Source organism: Dromiciops gliroides, chromosome 1 (genome assembly GCF_019393635.1).
Source record: "Dromiciops gliroides isolate mDroGli1 chromosome 1, mDroGli1.pri, whole genome shotgun sequence".
Lineage (NCBI taxonomy): Eukaryota > Metazoa > Chordata > Mammalia > Microbiotheria > Microbiotheriidae > Dromiciops > Dromiciops gliroides.
In genome coordinates this window covers 638212387-638231297 of record NC_057861.1, presented here as the reverse complement: position 1 = coordinate 638231297, position 18911 = coordinate 638212387, and the positions used below count along the sequence as shown (strand labels likewise).

At 37.9% G+C, this 18911-nt stretch overlaps 1 protein-coding gene across 1 annotated transcript in view; it reads left to right on the top strand.

The window, feature by feature from the left end:
• The first annotated feature begins 246 nt into the window (after positions 1-246).
• Positions 247-18911, top strand: part of PUM3 (pumilio RNA binding family member 3) — a 37399-nt gene continuing 18734 nt past the window's right edge. The window contains 15 exon segments of the mRNA XM_043979490.1: positions 247-322; positions 4622-4713; positions 5956-6465; positions 8541-8632; positions 8634-8677; positions 9185-9260; positions 11811-11835; positions 11838-11910; positions 12541-12609; positions 13351-13525; positions 14730-14748; positions 14751-14812; positions 14814-14833; positions 17462-17481; positions 17484-17539. Of these exon segments, the coding sequence (XP_043835425.1) occupies positions 4632-4713; positions 5956-6465; positions 8541-8632; positions 8634-8677; positions 9185-9260; positions 11811-11835; positions 11838-11910; positions 12541-12609; positions 13351-13525; positions 14730-14748; positions 14751-14812; positions 14814-14833; positions 17462-17481; positions 17484-17539 (1323 nt within the window). The 5' untranslated portion in view covers positions 247-322; positions 4622-4631.

Genomic DNA, 18911 nt, shown 5'->3' with positions numbered 1-18911 from the left:
ACAAAAACCCTAGTGGAACAAGGAGTAAAAACGATAACCCCAGAATTAGAGTAAACATCACGGTAAAAAGCGCAGGAAAAAAACATCACCACAAGCTGTCGCGGCCTCCGCCTTTTAAACTACGGATTCCTTTAAGTCCAAACTTCTTCCTCAACGCCTCCGAGTGACGTTTATGCAGAGAATGTCCAATAAGAACTCTCTCTCCCTCCCTCCGCCCACCCAGACTTTCCTTTTCGACCGGAAAACGGAAGTCAGAAAACAGCATCCAGTGTAGAAGCGGAAACGGTCTCGCCAACAGTTCTGTGCTGGTGGCACGTGCTTGGTGAGTGCGGGGTTCAAGCGGACCTCGGGGGTTCTGGCCAGAAGCTCGGTACGCGCGAGCCCGGCGGTTGTGAGGCTTTGTCTCCGTGGGCTCCGCTAGGGGCGGGGGGACCTTCCTGGTGCTCCAGGAGAGGGCGGTTACTCGCTGGTCCGAGGGTCTGATCCTTGGCCCTGCAGCCCTCTGGAGAAACTGCCGGCTCCGCGGGGCGCCGGTAGCCGCCACCGACTGTCCACTCCGACGGACGTTGTTTTTGTTGGTTTTATTTTCGTTTCCTGCCAGGTCCGGAAAGAAAAGGAACAGCGTTTCGTGAAGACTAGCGTCTCTTAAGTACTTGCCGCTATAATCATTTCTACAGCTTGCTTTCTCAGACCCAACCGCTCCGTGACAGGGGGAGCAGGGGCAGTTTCCACGGGGACTTTGGGCGAAGGGGTGAAAGGAGGTCCTAGGCTAGCCACTTGAATCTTGTGTGGTTCCGAGAATTAGTCTCTCCGCCTTTCAGGTTCCGAGGGGGCACTACGTGACTTCAAAAGACACTTCCGTTTCTAACTCTATGACTCTGGTTTTATTTAGGCAAGTGAGTTCCACCTTTCTGGGAATTAGACTCTAGCAGTGTGGTATATAAAGTATGGTCTTAGGACCCCTGAAGGTCCTCTAAGACCAAAACTATTTTCACAATAATACACTAAGACATTTTAATGTCTAATCAACGGGTACAACCCACACAAACAAAAAGCAGGGGCCAAGGGGGTGGGTTTTAACTGTTAAACGTGTAAAGAGGACTTGAGACCAAAAACTTTGTCTTTTTGTTTTGGTTTGGGTTTTTTTGTTTTGTTTTTATCAAAAACTTTGAAAACCATTGGGCTACAGGATAAGTTCTCTTAATGTTGATGTCTTGACGGTGTCCAGAGGGCTTAAATAGGATAAAATTTGAGGAAAGACTTGGCTGTCATCGGAAGTCTTAGAGGAGTTTCTGTACAGGGGTATTGTATGATTTTACTGACACTAGAGAAAATTTTCGAATTGTGAGAAACTGAGATGGGCCCAGGTGTTTGTACTCTCCAGTGTGCTTCTTTCAGCCTTTAAACTGGCCACCGACCTTTAGCTCTCCTCCCATCGTGGAGAGGGAAAAGATTTCAGTCTGAAGTTAGGAAGAGGGAAAGGGAAGGAGTAGGATACAGAGGTAGATAATAACTCACTTTGTAAATCTTAAAAGCACTTTTTTACAGTTAATTTGGGGTAGGTAGGAAGATTATTACATGTTTGTATTCACTTAGATTCTATTCTGCAGTATAGATGCTTTTCTAATGGAGTTAATACATGGTATATAGGGTTGCAAATCAATTATCCTAACCTTAATAGGAGTTCTAGCTCTGATATTTCTTGCCTCTGTGAACTTTACTAGACTTCAGTTTACTTATTATAAATTAGGACAATAAAACATCTAACATGTTGTGAGGAAAGTGATTTGATTAGAATATACATCTTAAAATACTATATAAATTTAAGTTACATTGTTTCTGTTCTAGTGACCCCATTTTTAAGTAAAAAAAAAAAACCCTCCCCATTACCCTAACATCCCTTCTTATATCTCTTCATTCTACTAGAGTTCAAACTTGCTATTTTGCACTTCTTCACCATCCATTCATTCATCAACCTCTAGTAATCTGGTTTCTAACCCACCACTATTGGAACGGATTTCTCTGTTAAAACCTATTAGACTGCTTTTGGGGGGGGGGGGCAATGGGGTTTAAGTGACTTGCCCAGGGTCACACAGCTAGTAAGTATCAAGTGTCTGAGGTCGGATTTGAACTCAGGTACTCCTGAATCCTGGTCAGGTGCTTTATCCACTGCACCACCTAGTTGCCCCTTAGATTGCTTTTTCTTTTCTTTTCTTTTCGTGAGGCACTTGGGGTTAAGTGACTTGCCCAGGGTCACACAGCTAGTAAGTGTTAAATGTCTGAGGCTGCATTTGAACTCAGGTCCTCCTGAATCCAAGGCTGGTGCTCTATCCACTGTACCACCTAGCTGCCCCTAGACTGCTTTTTGATATCTCTTACCACTTCATCTTCTCTCTACCACCAAAATGAATTTGTTTCCGAAGGCCCTGTCCTAGGCTTTCCTATTCATCTATGTTGTCCCTTGCTAAATTCATCCGTTCACATTCATTTAATTACCACCTCTACCCAACTGGATCCAAAATCTGTCTATCCAGTCATAATCTCTATAGTCCCATACCTCTGCGTGTTAGATATCGCAATCTGCTTATTCCACTTAATCCTCAAACTCAACATATCCATATACTCTTCTTCCTTCCTAAACCTGACCTTCCTGCTAAATCCTTTATTTCTTTTAATAGCATCTCCATCTTCCTAGTCATCTAGACTGGAAAACTAAGGATCATCTCTTCACTATCCCCTCTCTCCCACCCCCACCTCAGTAGTCAGTCATTTGCTAAATTCTTAATCCTACCTTCTTAGCATCTCTGTCTTCAGTATGGTACAGTGGAGAGAATCCTGGATTTTTGTTTGTTTTTGTTTTTTGTTTTTTGCAGGGCAATGGGGGTTAAGTGACTTGCCCAGGGTCACCCAGCTAGTAAGTGTCAAGTGTCTGAGGCCGGATTTGAACTCACGTCCTCCTGAATCCAGGGCCGGTGCTTTATCCCCTGCCCCACCTAGCTGCCCCCGAGAATCCTGGATTTTTGAGTCAAAAAGTACCTGTGTTCAAATTCTACCTCTGGTATTTGCTACGAGAGTAACCTTAAGCAAGGCACTTCATCTCTCTGTGGCAATGGTGCCTTCATCTGTTAAATGAAAGAGTTGAACCATGACCTCTATCCAAGCTTTAAATCTGTGATCAAGCTCTTTTCACATAAACCAACACTATAATAGTTTATGCCTGTATAACATTTGAACTGGATTATTGTAATAGTCTCCTAATGGGTCTCCCTGTCCCCAGTCTTTCCTCTCCCCATTCCTTAATGCATCTAGCAAAAATCTTTCCCTCTGATACATAATTTTAACCTTCCCTTGCTCAAAAATTCAGCGATTCCCTATTACCTATAGGATAAAATACAACTCCTTACCCTAACATTTGAGACCCTTCATTAATAGATCTCCTTGCTACCAGTCCAGCTTCATTTCACATTACTCTACTTTATTTACTCGGTATTCCAGCCAAAGTTGCATACTCACTGTCCTCTGAGCTTGACCTGCCACATCCCGCTTTACAAAAATGCAGATCATCCTCTGTTCTTGGAAGGCACTCATTCATCTCTACCTTTGAGGATCCTTTTCTGTCTTTTATCACATTAGGTACCATCTCTTCAGTGGAGCTTTTCCTGATCCTCCTAGATAAAATCTTTAGATTCTATTAGAGAATAGGACCTAGTTCTCTCCTTACCTCCCACAATATATTGCCTTCTGTTATACTTAGCTGTATATGGATCTTAATCTCTCTGATGTATAGACTCAGAGGAAAAAATTAGATCATTAAAAAAATTTTTTCTATCCCAGCACCTAGCACAGTGTCTCAGGATAGGTAACTATCTGTAATGTTTTTTCATATGTATACTTATCTACATCATGAAATCTCTTACCTTTGATCTGACAAATAGTACCTTGTACTTCACTTGTATTAATGATTTTTTACATATCAAATCTCTCCTAAGCTGTTTCAGACTTTGTTTTATTTATCTCTTTTCTAGTGCTTAGTTTAGTGTCTTTTACATGGTAAGTACTCTGTAAGTACTTGTTGAAAGAAGATGTTAAGCAAAATAGTTTTGTTTTGTAAGTTACTGAAAACTTGTTGGTTGTATGTGTTTCTTGGATACTTTGTATTCATTGTCTTATTCATGTGTGCCCTTGCCTAAGTATAACAAAAGCTAGACATTTGAGACTAGCCCTTTGTTATTTGGAGGTGTTCTTTTTAGTAGGTCTCTTTTTCATATTATTGGATATGTGTAAGTTATAAAGGTAGTCTTAACAGCGATAGGATTTTAGGATGGAGACAAAACAATTGGTGATACTTTGCCACTCAGTGCTCACACACCATAAATAATTATTTTAATTTCAGCCTGTCTTATAATAACTGAAATGTTGTTTCCATGGTGTTGTAGTTACCAGAATAGTCATATTATCATACTATATAATATTGTGTGTTTTGTTAATTTTACTTTTTAAATCCTTTGGAGAGAAGTATTTAACATGTCAGGTCCACAGAGGTGGGTGCTTTCTCCCTTCTTTGAGTGCTTAATTTGATGGTTATAACCTGATTAAATTAGTCTTTTGGTTTATTTTACAGAATTGCTACTATGGAAGTCAAAAGTAAAAAAAAATTCACAGGAAAGAGTGGAAAGACATCACCAGGGAAAAAAAGATTTAAGAAGGACAATGGTAAGACAATTGTGTGAAAATGTGCTCCATTAAGTTGCTCTAGTTATGAGAATGCTTTGGAAGGAAGGAGTATAACATCAGTAGTAAATACTAGATACTGCATCAGTTGGTAAAAATTAAAATTTAAATGTATCTGAAATACTGGAATGACATTTGATGTGACATTAACATTCAAACCCAGGGATTTGTAAATTACTGAAAAGAAATCAGTAGAACAGTGTGTATGGTACCAATTACCACCTCTTGAAGAAAGATCTCTAATTGTAATCACAAGTTCAATTTTGGGGGGTTGGGGGAAGCAGTGTTATTGTTACCTTTGGGGGGGGGTGTTGCCAGTGGGGGTTAAGTGACTTGCCCAGGGTCACACAGTTAGTAAGTGTCAAGTGTCTGAGGCCGGATTTGAACTCAGGTACTCCTGAATCCAGGGCGGGTACTTTATCCACTGCGCCACCTAGCCGCCCCTATTGTTACTTTTTTACTGAAAGCAATTTACCAAAACATTTTTATTTCATCTAAATTTATTAGTAAACAAAATATTTTTAGCTTTAGGCTTATTCCCAAATACATCTATTGTTCATTGCTCACATTTCCTCAAAAGTCAGTGTTAGGGGGCAGTTAGGTGGCACAGTGGATAAAGCCCTGCATTCAGGAGGACCTGAGTTCAAATGTGGTCTCAGACACTTGACACTTACTAGCTGTGTGACCCTGGGCAAGTCACTTAACCCTCATTGCCCTGCCCCCCCCAAAAGTCAGTGTTAAAAAGAGAAAACTCAATAATTTTAATAAATTAGGTTTTTTATATAAGCTTTATTTCTTGCAGTATACTGAGATGATATCTATAATTTTCATTTTCTTTGTTAGTGTATTTAATTTTCATGATATACAGACTTAAATGCATATATTATAAACAGAAATATGAGCTACTTCAAAATCTATGCCAAGTTAATGTTACCTAACAGAGTTAACCTCACAGAATTTGAGTTGACAGTGTTACTTAATTTTCCATATCAGTTTGTTCTACCTACTGTGAGTGAATATTCAGTCTTAAATTCTTCTCTGTAACAGGAGAGAATTAGAGTCTAGACAAGGCACATAATATGGTGTTTCTCATCTTCATTAATGACTTCCAAATGAAAGAGTATTTGTTTTTCACAAAGGAATATTCTTGGTAGTCATGTGGGGGAAGGGTATAGTTCTAAGAACTATGCTTCCATTCTAACTATTATGTATTGATAAATATAGATTCTAAATCTCCAAAGAAGTTTTCTAGTAAAGGTGATGAAAGAGGAGGACCTAAATTCAACTCCAAGAAGTTTGAGAAAAGTAACACAAAGCCTGGGAAAACAGGCCTGACACAACTCAAGAATAAGCAGCAAGGGGACATGTTACCTAAGAAAACTGGCGCAAAACAGTTCAAGAATAAACAGGAAGGAGATGTGTTGCCCAAGAAAACTGGCGCAAAACAGTTCAAGAATAAACAAGAAGGAGATGTGTTGCCCAAGAAAACTGGAGCAAAACAGTTCAAGAATAAACAAGAAGGAGATGTGTTGCCCAAGAAAACTGGAGCAAAACAGTTCAAGAATAAACAGGAGGGAAATGTGTTGCCCAAGAAAAATGGTGCTAAACAGTTAAAGAATAAACAGGAGGGGGACTTGTTACCCAAGAAAACTAACCTGAAACAGTTCAAGAATAAACAAGAAGGAAACATGTTGAAGACAAAAAGAAAGTTCCAACCCGAGAATAAAAGTGAAGGTAAATACTTTGGGGAAAAACTTTCCTTGCTGGGCTGTTAGATAGTGCAGTGGAGAGTGCTGGACCTGGAATCAGGAAGACTTGAGTTCAAATCCAGCCTCAGATATTTAACCAGCTGGGCAAGTTACTTAATCTGTCTGCCTCAGTTTCCTCATCTTAAAAAAGTGGAAATAATAATTTCTCCTACTTCCCAGGGTTTCTGTGAGGATAAAAAATGAAGCAATGTTTATTTGTAAAGCACTTTGCAAACTAAACCTTATGCTAGCCTTTGTGTTATTAGCTATTATTGTTAAGGTCCAGTATAGTTACTATGTATACTTAGTGAAGAAATATTTATTAATTGCCAACTGTGCCAGATACTGTTCTAAGCCCTGGGGATACAAAGAAAGGCAAAACACGTTGAGTAAAGCTAATTAGAGAAGTGACTGGGGAGGGTGGAGAAATGGGGCCCTCATAACATCTGTACTCACTCTCTGTGTCTTCTAGTTCCCCACAGTAACAATAGCAGTAGAATGTGTTTTCTTTCGAGGGCAAAGACTTTCTCTATTTCCCGAGTGCTTTCATGTAGTAATATTTAATAAATATTCAATGTAAGCCTGTGGGATAGGTTCTATAGGTCTTATATGCAAGATGAGGGACTTGAGACTGGAGCGCTTGGGTGACTTACCCCTCTTCACACTGATTGTAGGATTTGAACACAGATCTTCCTGACTCTGTCCAGTATGAATATGTCACTTTCCAAAGGACATAGGATTATACCATGGGATCATAGATTTAGAGTATAAAAAGACTTTAAAGATTGTGTAATCCAGCTTCTTCATTTTATAGATTAACAAGTGTGAGGCCCAGCTCAGAGAGTAAGGATCTTGTCCAGGATTACACAGGTAGTAAGTGGTAGAGCCAGGATTTGAAGTCCACACCACACTGTGTGGCCTCTTGTTCCAATCAATCAATGTATAGAGAGAATGAAAACACTTTACCTACATTATATGATTTAATCTTTAAAACAGTCCTTGACATAGGTAGTGCAGGTATTATTATCTTAATTTTACAGATAAGGAATGAAGCTTGACAGAAAAGTTGTGAGTTTGTCTGGGGTGACTAATAAGCTAATAAGTAGCTGAATGCAGTTTTGAACCTAGATCTTTTACCTCTAAACCTGGGGTTGATTATACCTTTGTTGTTTCTGTGCCATAGCAGAAAATCCAGGTGTCTCCCAAGGGCCAGATAAATACCACTGAATTAAATATACAGGAGGCAGATTTCAAACTCAGTAAATGAGAATGAACTTTCTTAAACTCATATTTGTCTAAAACTGAAATAGACTTCCTCATAAATTAGTGAGGTCCCTGTTGACTGAAGAGTTCAAACAAATCGTTGCTTCAAGATTTCATTAGAGTGGTAGTTCTGCTTTAGAAAGGTAGGCCTGAACTGCATGACTGATCACAAAGGGGATTTACTGTTCTGAAGCATTAAAAGGAGATATATGCTGGCACATATATCGACCTGGGGGCAGGAGATTATAGGGTGTGTTTTGGGGGACAGAATGGTATTGTTCATGGCTTGAATAAAGACTTGCGGGATGGAGGATGAGAGCCACGTAGGCTGGCGCTAGGGTCTTTGAAAGTTCACCAAAGGAGCTTGCATTTTGTTCTGTAGATAGGAAGTTGTTATCAATTTAAACAGAAATATCACATTAGCAGATCTGTGAATAAAAAATGATTTATCCTAGTGGTGGTATGAGATGGATTGAAGAGAGAGAATAGTACAGGTTGTAATAGCTGAGGCAGAGAGAATGCTAGGGTAATGTAGTGAGGAAGGAGGAAAGGGAAGAGAAAGGTGGAAAGTATTGCCAAAGGTGGTGTCTTCCCTCATTGTCACTGTTTGTTTCTAAGGATTTCCAACTTCTGTTGTCAATTCTAAGATTAAACTATTTGTACATAGAAGAACGAGCCTTTTTGAAAGGAACAAAACTAAAAGAAAGCAATTTGTGGTTATTTATTTTATTAATGGGAAGTGTGGGGGGCAATCAGCACATTAGATGTAATAGATTATATTTGTTTTATAATTATCAGAAACAGCAGCTAAGAAAACCCAAGTGGGATGACTTGAAAAGAAAAAGAAAGAACTAAGGCAGAGCAGACAACTCAATGATAAAAGCAACTATGGACACCGTCTTTCAAGGCAAAGCAGATTTGGGAAATTTAAGAAGGTAATGTCAGTTCACAGTGTGTATCGACTTTTTGTAATGGTAGGATCTGCTCAGTATAGCTTGTAAATATGAAATGACTTAAAGGTCAAGAACATAGAAGTCTGTTATTTGAAGAGCATTCCAATCCCAACTAGAGTCAGTGCAGAATTTTGGGAACGATTGAATCATATCAGAAATGTTCATTAAAATGCATGAGCATTAAAATTATTCTTCCTGAGATATCTGAAAAAATAGCATTGTTTATGAGTTTGAATTTGAGTGTTTCATATTACAGGCTGGGTTTATTTTTCTCTCTACTTCTGAAGTTATCTCTGGCTTGTATCACTTAAATTTAATCTGAAAAAATAAGTTTTTATTTCTTTGGAGTGGCAAGTTTTATGTCTTTAGTTGGAAATGTACTGACTTCTATGGATGAGTATACTGAACTGGGCAAACATCTTAACTATTGAAATTTCAGTTCCAGAAAGATGCTTCCATTAATTGGGTTGTGATTTCTTTTCATTACAGAAAAAATTGTGACAAAGAAAAAAGAACAAAGTGGATGAGTGAATTACAGAAGTTGATTCAAGGCAAGATTAAAAGTGTAATAAAATATAGTACCGAAGTAATGTTTTTTAATATAATAAAATTTTTATTTAAAGTTTTGCATTCCAAATTTTATTTCTCTCCCTGAGTTGGTACGAGAGGTTACACATGTGCACGTTATATAAAACATTACTATATTAGTCATTTTGTAAAGAAAACTGATAAAAGAAATAAATGAAAGAAAGTGAAAACAGCTTGCTTCAGTCTGTGTTCAATCATATCAGTTCTTTGGGGGTAGGTAGTATGTTTTATCATTAGTCCTTTGGGATTGTTTCACCAAGTGATTTTTAAAACTAAAACTTATTAATATCTCCCTGAGACATTAATTAGCTCTAAACCAGTGTGCTGATAAAAAGTTTAATTCTTTAAACACCACTTAACTAAACATTTCAGATATAGTTCATGAGTCAAATTTCATATTAAGGAGATTTACTGGTGGGTTTTGAAAATATCAAGTGTGCCCCTCCACATCCTCCCCACTCCTGCTTTACTAGAAAGACTATTAAGTTTGGGCTGTCATTTGTTTTTTTTTTTTTTAATCCATTCCTATGATTTCATTGGTGTTTAATATCCAAGAAGTCAACTCACTGTATTAATGCAGATCTATAATTTTCTGCAATTTGGTATTAGAGACTTGCCTTGGATATTGAGTGGTTAAGTTACATCGAAAGGGTCACAGGCAGTATATTTTCAGAGGTGCCACTTGACCAGATTTTCTGAATTCCGCAGAGACTGGCTTTTATCTACTAAAACCAAACTGCTCTTCATTTGAGTTAACTTCTTCTAAATAAATGAAGATTTCTTTTATAGAGTCAGGTGGTTTTTAAATAGAAAGGAGCATTCTTTAAAATATCTTAGGATTCCATGCAGGTTAGTTTAACACTGAAAATTATTGGCTTTTTTTAAAAGTCTCTAATACAGGATAGTTTTACATTAGTTCTTTCATTATCTCTTCACCTAGCCTTTACTATCACACACAGAGCATTGGATTTGGAGTCAGGAACAGAATTCAAATCTCAGCTCTAATTACTCATGGAACTTTGGGACAAGTAATTTCCATCTCTAGGCCATAGCTTTCCTTACCTCTAAAGAAAAGGGGTTGGGATATATAAGCTCTAAGTTTTCCTCTAGCTCTAAATTTGTGATTCTATATAAAGACTTGGTAATAGTAGAGCTTAGATTATGAATTAATTGACATAGGACTTGTTTATGTTATCTTAGAGATAAAACATCTTGCTTTACTATGTTTCTGTTGTTGAAAAACACTTGGATAAAGCATTCACACCAGTAGGCTATAGGTTCAGCAGCTATGAAGGCATCATAGGGGCAGCCTTTGCCAGGCCATAGTACACTTTGAAGTGAGAGCATTTCAAGGAAGAATTGCTTGAGATAGAAAGGAATCCTTATTTCTACTTTACTATCTACAGTGGATGCTACCAGATGTCTGGAACTAGTTGACATAAAAAGATTCACCAAGTACTTTGCAAATTATACCCATGTTACTAATTTGTGTTAGATATCAAAGACACTATCTAAATCTTAGGGAATCACTTCCCAACCTTCATTAGAGGGTCAGGGGATTAAACATAGAACACTGTATGAGCTGAATCGGCTAACTGAGGTTCAAGATAAGAAGGAAGGAAAGGAAAGTGAAAGGAAGGTAGGGATGATGACCTGGTAAGCATTATTGGTAGGCCAGGCCTAAAATAGGTCAGTCAAGCAGGTTCAGAGTTTAACATGTATATGCACTTGTGGACCATAAAGTAAAAAAGCACTTCACTAATTAAAATATAAGCAATACTTTTTAAAGGATGTCAAGATTCCTTCCCTTCTACAGTAACTGAGGGAACTCAAAAGCAGCCTGGTTGCAATGAAACTTGGAAATAATCTCAGGTGGCCCTTTTCCCCAGAGCTAAGCCTTTTCTACCTCAGCCAGGCCTGTATCTAGTGTTCAGATAGGCCTGGCCAAAGGGTCAGGGAAGAACTGTACAAATGAGGTAAAACATTCCATACTAGAAGATCCCAGGGGAAGAAGAATGGAAGTGGAGATCAAGGAGTAATCGGTCTCCCTCTCCACTATCACTGTGTCTATGGGGTGTGGAGGGAAGTTAGGACCAGTGATGGATGAGCATGGGCTTGAGATACACTTTAATTGAAGGGAAACACAAAACCTCATGATGGCAAATCGATGGAAAGAGTTTGAGAGAAAGAAGGCCAGAGTTTAAAAGAAGTTTGTTCACTATGAAAGGAGAATCCAGGAGGGTACGATGAAAGTTGGATAGGGATGAGAAAATGGAAATTGAAGGTTGGCAATGATTTGTTCCTGGCATCCACAAATAGAGAAAACAGCCATAGAGGAAATTTTTGGTATGGGGGTAGTAGTGGTTGGTAGATGAAAAATAATGCTCCTGGTCTGAGGGGATACTGCTTTTCAAGGGCCAAAAATAGAGGGTCTTGGTCACTCCCTCCTGTTTCACTAGACAGGTTAGGTCTGGATAACCTTAAGTTTTACTCCTATTGTGCTATCATATAAATCTTTTCCCTGCAGATTGCATTTGCACATGATTCAACCCGATTATCCAGTGTTTCATTCAGTATGGTAATGGGAACAAAGGAAAGAGGCATTCGAAAGAATTAAAAGGTATTTTTTAATGTCATGTTCAAATAAATTTCTTTTCTCTTGGCAGTAATGCAATAGTATAGATTGGTTATGGTGGATGGAAAGCAGCATTGATGCACAGGAGGGAAAGGGCCACCTCTGCCATGTGGATATGTGTCTTTGGACAAGTGCCTTAACCTTTCGGTATCTCACTTTTAAAAGTATATATTGTAGGGCAGCTAGGTGGCGCAGTGGATAGAGCACTGGCCTGGATTCAGGAGGACCTAAGTTCAAATCCAGCCTCAGACACTTGACACTTACTAGCTGTGTGACCCTGGGCAAGTCACTTAACCCCAATTGCCTCACCAAAACCAAAAAAAAACCCCAAAGTATATATTTTTATCTACAGTCCAGTCACAGCTCTGTATTGCTAGTAGAGGGAGTTCTTCACCAAGAGATGCCAATGAAGTCACAGGTCCAAAACCTTCCAAAAGATTAGTGTGTCCTTTGTCTTCATACCATATTTCCGTCTTTGGATAGACAGGATGAAGTGGGTAATAATTTATATATGATCCCCAGAATTGGTTATCCCTAAATTGTATATGGCATTTTCTTTAACAAGGATTCAACTATAAAATACCAAAAAATTCTATTACTTTTTTTTTCCCCAGATAATTGGGGTTGAACTGAGTAAGGCCAAATATTCCAGAAATGTGGTTAAGAAATTTCTCAGTTATGGTGTAAGCAAGTTAGAATTGTTTTTGGTTTGGTTTTCTTAAATGAAAACATGCTAAAAATTAACATAAAATAGAGTGATAATTCTGCAGTGCTGGAAGGTGTATTTTCCTGACAGGCTGACTGAAGGGAGAAAATGGAATGAGTAACTTTGTAATTTGTGCTACTGTTTAATCCATTGTTCATGTTTTCCTCAGAACTCAAGTACTTAAAAATTATTTGAGGATTTTCAGGAGAAAGTTCAACCAACTGAATTGGATGAGGTCAATTAAGTGTTTTATATGTGGCAGGAACTTTGCTAAGAGCATGCAAACAATTATGTAGGTACAACAGTAGATTCTGGAAGGTGATATCAGGGAAGGCATTGGCAGTATAGGGTGGAAGAGGAGTGAGAAGAAATGATTGCAGCCTGAAAAAAAAACTCCCACAGAAGGTGGGCTTTGAGCTTTCTTGGATGAAGCCAAGGAAGTAGAAGCAAGCAGTAAGTAGTGTGCAATTGATAGCATCCCCTCTCCACCCCCCAAGAAATTATAGTCTTATACCAAAACAAATTGAAGATGATTTCTTTTTATGTTTGCTTCTCTTTAATATTACTGATTTAGAAGAAATGGTTCATCTGTTGCTACCTATTCTCTTCACTTTTTCTTTTCAATTTTCCTTTTCTACACAAACTAAAGAGTTAGATAGAACCAAGAAGTAATTTGTACTGAATTTATCTTGCCCTTCTATTTCTTTTTTTCTTTATGTGGTACAGAAATAAATCACAAATTGCAGAAATAATCAAAAGTTTTAAAGGTCAGGTGCGAAAGATGTTGCGCCATGCAGAAGCATCTGTAGTAGTGGAATATGCTTATAATGACAAAGCAATTTTGGAACAACGGAACATGCTGGTAGAGGAGCTCTATGGGAATACATTCCAGCTCTACAAGGTACTGTTTCTTTCTTTCTTTCTTTCTTTTTTTTGTTTTTTTTGGTGAGGCAATTGGGGTTAAGGTGACTTGCATACGAGTCACCCAGCTAGTAAGTGTTAAGTGTCTGAGTTCAGATTTGGAACCTAGGTCCTCCTGAATCAGGGCCAGTGCTCTATCCCACTGCGCCACCTAGCTGCCCAAGGTACAGTTTTCTTTTGTATTTTTAGGCTTTTCCCTCCTTGCCTCTTTTTTTTTTTTTTTTTTTGAAGGGCAATGAGGGTTAAGTGACTTGCCCAAGGTTACACAGCTAGTTAAGTATCAAGTGTCTGACATCAGATTTGAACTCGGGTACTCCTGAATCCAGGGCCAGTGCTTTATCTACTACGCCACCTAGCTGCCCCTCCTCCTTGCCTCTTTTAAGAATGCATTCCTTTCTTGTTTGGTCATTTAATAGGCTTCATTGTAACTATTGTTACTTTTCTAAGTTTTTTGTCTTTCGGGAGTTTTTTTAAATTAAACATTTAATTACTCCCTCTGAGTGTAGTATGTTGATACTTCAATTCTAATTTGTACCATTGATTGATCAGTGATTGAACTTTCAAAATTACAGTGGTTTATCTCTTACCAAAAAACTACTCTTATTGATATATGCATTTGAAACTCCATTGTCACAGAGGAATTTCCTTGTACAGATACATTTATCCTTGTTTTAGCAAGGATAGGAAAACTTAGGTAGGGGGAGCATTGTAAGTATTGGACCTGAGATAGTTGAGAGAACTGGCTAGGGAAAGTGAGAAGGGGAAAGGTCAGTGACAACTCTAAGGATACATCATAAGAATACTTTATTAGAGGGGATGTAGCTTTTATCCTTACTGTTGGCTATTTTGAATTGAGTGTCAGGGTTAAAAATAATGTTTGTTTCTTCCCAGTAGCTTTTTTATTTTTTATTCTTGGCTATGTGCTCTGACACAAAACGAATCAACAAATTTTTGTCAATTTAGCAACTGTTTTTATATTGTGTTGCAGTTCATGGTAATTTTGTGATTAGTTTGGTTTGCCAGGCACATTATATACACTGCTACAGAGAGAAAAAAAGATAATTAGATAACTAGGAACCAACATGAATGTATACCCAAGTTTTACTATGTGATGCATCTATTTTTCATTATTCTGACTTCTGAACCTTAACCTTTTTTTAAACTTGGTACTGGTTTCTTTTCAGTCTGCAGTTCATCCAACTCTGGGAAAGTGTTAGAGGTACAGCCCGATAAGCAAGAGGCTATTATGGATGAAATGAAACAGATTTCTTACACCAATGGCTCAAAAGTAAGGAAAATATTTTTTTTTCTTTCAAAAACTAATAGCTGGGTAAAATTTATTCTTTTGGTCTGAGGGAAGGAGTGAACCTTGTTTAAATATTATATAAAAGATTGTTCTACACTTGATGTTCCTCCTTCCCCATATATCATTGGTTTCTCAGGGTCCTATAATCTGGCTTCTGATCGATCCCACCCACTTTACTGAAACTGCTCTCTCCAAGGTACCCAATGACCTTAATTGCCAAATTAATAAGTATTGTGGCAAACTTGTGCCACACCTGTGGGGATAAAATAATAACCAGTAGAACAATCCCGTACTCCCACGGTATTTACATTTTACGAGGGTAGCTAGAAGAACATATGTAAGTAGTCCATTAGTTTGAGTTCATAGTTGTTATCTTGCTTAGAGATCTGCTTCAGTTTACCCTTTTGTTAAAATCTCTTTTGCCATACAGTTCTGAGGAATCAGCATTTAAACATTAAAGCATGATAGAAATGTGAATGGCCATATTTCATGAAGAAAATTTGTCAAACCAATTTTTAGTAAATTACTGGAAAATTACAACTTAATGGAATCATAGCATATTAGACCTAGAAATGTCCTTGGCAGCCATTCAAGGCCAACCATCCATTCCCGCTTTTCCTCCCTCCCTTCCCCCCAAAAAGACAAAAACAAAAGCAAAAAACCCAAGTGGGGAAGTAGCCTTCAGTGCTCTTACCTTACCAGATCACCTCCTTACCATGTGCCTTACTAAGGGTCTTTTGTAAATCTGAGTGACTCAACAGAACTATTGCCATCTAACTATTGCCTTTCTTAAAGAAAACATACCAATAGCCACTTATAAAAAATATGTTGCTTTCCACATCGATAAGATGATTTTTTTATCTTTGGTGATATGCTATATATTTTTGGCTTATAGTTTACAATTTCACCCTTGAATTCCTTAAAATTTGAGTCTAGTTTTCAGTGGTTTCTAATTTTATTATGGAATATTCTGAGTGTTGACCACCATTTGATCTGGTACCTCCAGCCTATCTTTCTCAAGACAGAATTTGGCAATTGCAGTTCCTTTAATTATTCCCTATGCCATCTCGTTGTTTCTTCTAGGAATAGTGCTCAGTTTGTTTTTGGTTTTGTTTTTTTTAATAACATTTTATTTTTTTCCCTAATTACTTGTTAAAACAGTTTTTAACATTTTTTAAAGTTTTGAGTTCCAAATTCTATCCTACCTTTCTCCTTTCCCTCCCCAAGATAGTAAGCAGTATATACATGTAAAACCTTTCCATATTAGTCATTTTTGTAAAAGAAGACTTGAACAAAAAAAGTAAGAAAAGAAAAATAGTATGCTTCAGTCTGTATTCAGACAATATCAGTTCTTTGGAGGCAGATAGCATTTTTCTTTATGAGTCCTTTGGGATTGTCTTGGATCATTGTATTACTTAGAATAACTAGTCATTCACAGTTAATCATTGTGCAGTATTGCTGTTACTTATGTACAACATTCTTCTGGTTCTGCCCATTTGGCTTTGCATCAGTTCATGTAAGGTTTTTCTGAAATCACCCTGCTTGTTATTTCTTATAACACAGTAACATTTCATCACATAACATATATACCATAGCTTATTCGGCCATTCCCCAGTTGATGAGTATCCCTTCAATTTCCAATTCTTCGCCACCACAAAAAGTAGCTCTCACTTTTCTAATGACAATGGAAAGACAACAGAACAAGGTTTCCAAACTAGATGAGAAAACAGTTTAGATAATATTCTAACATTCCTGTTTTGTTTCCCTGTCAGGTTAGATGGCATTTAAACACTAAGAAACAAAACTCGATCTAAGTGGACACTTTCCATAGGATCATCAGTTTGGAAATGAAAGGAATCTTAAATTTCATCCAAACCCCTTCATTTTACAGAGCCTAGACATATTGAAGACATGCAGGCAGTAAGTAAAAAAGGAGTCTGATCTTAACTTAGGTCTTCTGACTCTGGGCATAGTAAGTACTCTTGATAAAGTGGAAAGAGTGCTGAAATTAGAGTAAAATGACCTTAGTTCAAATCCTGACTCTTCGACATAAGCAGAACCTATGTAAGCAGGTGCCTGTGTCAGCTGTGACTTTGAGCAAATCATTTTTAACAGTTTGTCAGTTAATTTCCCAGCCTTAATTCCCAGAAAATGGTAGTTCTAGGAATTCAAGGAAAAATAGTAAATCCCTCTTTTCTGTATCCTGGAGCCTAGAAGAATAGGCTGGTTTAATTAGGATCTACCTTAGCTGCCAACTCTGCATTCCTGAAGTCCAAGAACCTATCAAAACAAGGTCAGGAACCAAATCAAGGTACTTCTCCCCTTTTCTTTTTTGCCTGTTCTAATGTTAAAAGAGAACTTTCTGTAATAAGATGGATCCAATAAGGTTCTTTGCTCCTAGTTAGTTATAATGAGTTTTAAAGTTTTCTTTTTTTAAAGTAGTTATTGCTGTATTCCAAACAAGCTACACTAGGCCCTTGCTCTGCTGTTGCAATTAACAAAACAGTTTGCCAGTTTGTTTTTAAATGGTGTCTGACACTGTTCGTTTTAGTGCAGAATAAATCTCAAGGTGATTCGGCCCTGACTTTTTTTTTTTGTTTTTATTTACAGAGAAACCGTAATAAAACATTCATGGTACATAAGGTATTCTTGGACTTTTTCACCTATGCACCCCCAAAACTCAGATCAGTAAGTTTTTCCATAATCTTCATTGTTGTCTTTAGACTTACATGTAAGGTTGGATGTTAGTAAGATAGATAATTTCTTTTGCCAGATGTTCTTAAGTATTTGAAATAAGTAATTAGGCAGGGTTAGAGACGGTGGGGAGTGAAAAGACACGTGAATGTTGCTTCCTCTATTGAAAGAAGTAATAATAAGTCATTAAATAGAATTCTACTCCCTAGAATATTCTCATTCTTACCCAGGTGAGTAGTTCATGTATAGGACATATTGACCTAGAATAGGTCAGCACCTAGAATAGTATTCCCAATAGATTAAAAGGCATCCTACACCATAAATAGGCTTTATACCTTTATAACCTACCAGCTAGCCTACTCTCTAGATAGCAAAGTGAAGGGATTTCAGCATTCAGGTAGGTTTTTAGTTCTAGAAAATTACTTTGGAATCAAAGAGATAGAACACCAGTAGGGAGATACTATACAGTTGAACAAAGGTGAGGCCTCAGATATTGGGTTAATACCAAATAATGAATTTTACAGAAAAGGGAAGTTCCGACACCAGCATTACATAGTAGCTCCATAACAGTTTTCCACATTGCTTTATTATAATTTGTTCTTCTGGAATCATTTAATTATCAGTCCTCATTGCACAATGGGAAGATCGGTATAGGACCAGATTATTAACCGTATGTATGGTACTGATGGGGATAGAAGTGAAGTTTGTTTAAAAGTGTGTTTCATGGGGAGCAGCTATGTGGCACAGTGGATAGAGCATTGGCACTGGATTCAGGAGGACCTGAGTTCAAATCTGGCCTTGACACTTGCTAGCTGTGTGACCCTGGGCAAGTCACTTAACCCCCATCCCCCCCCCCAAAAAAAAAGTGTGTTTCATATAGTCACTTTAACAGACTGTGAACCATGAGAAGAAATACATTTGTTAGGACAACAAGAAGGCATAGATTTGGTTGAACAAGGAAAAGCTTAGTTGGGATAGAGAGCACCCCATACTAAAACCAGGCTCAGAGGAGGAGATCATGACTGCCTGCACTGTGCAGTTCCAGAGGTCCTAGAGTCTCTGAAAAACTTAGATACCAATCTAAGGCCATAAGGTAGCTATCTTTTACAAGTGGCTAGCAGTTCACATGAAAACAAAGACAAAGATGATAAAGACATGTGCCATTAAAATCTAGCAGGGTGACATGTGAGTGCAGGAATACTTATTAAAAACCTGGTTGATTAAAAAACTGGTCTTTTGAAGACCAGAGAAAGAAGGATTATCTTCATCAAGGGAGCAAGGAGCATGGAAGACAAGACTCCCCCAGGCCTAGAGCTAGGGGCGCAGGGTAAGAAGAGTAACTAAACTTCTTAAAGCCAAGATCCCA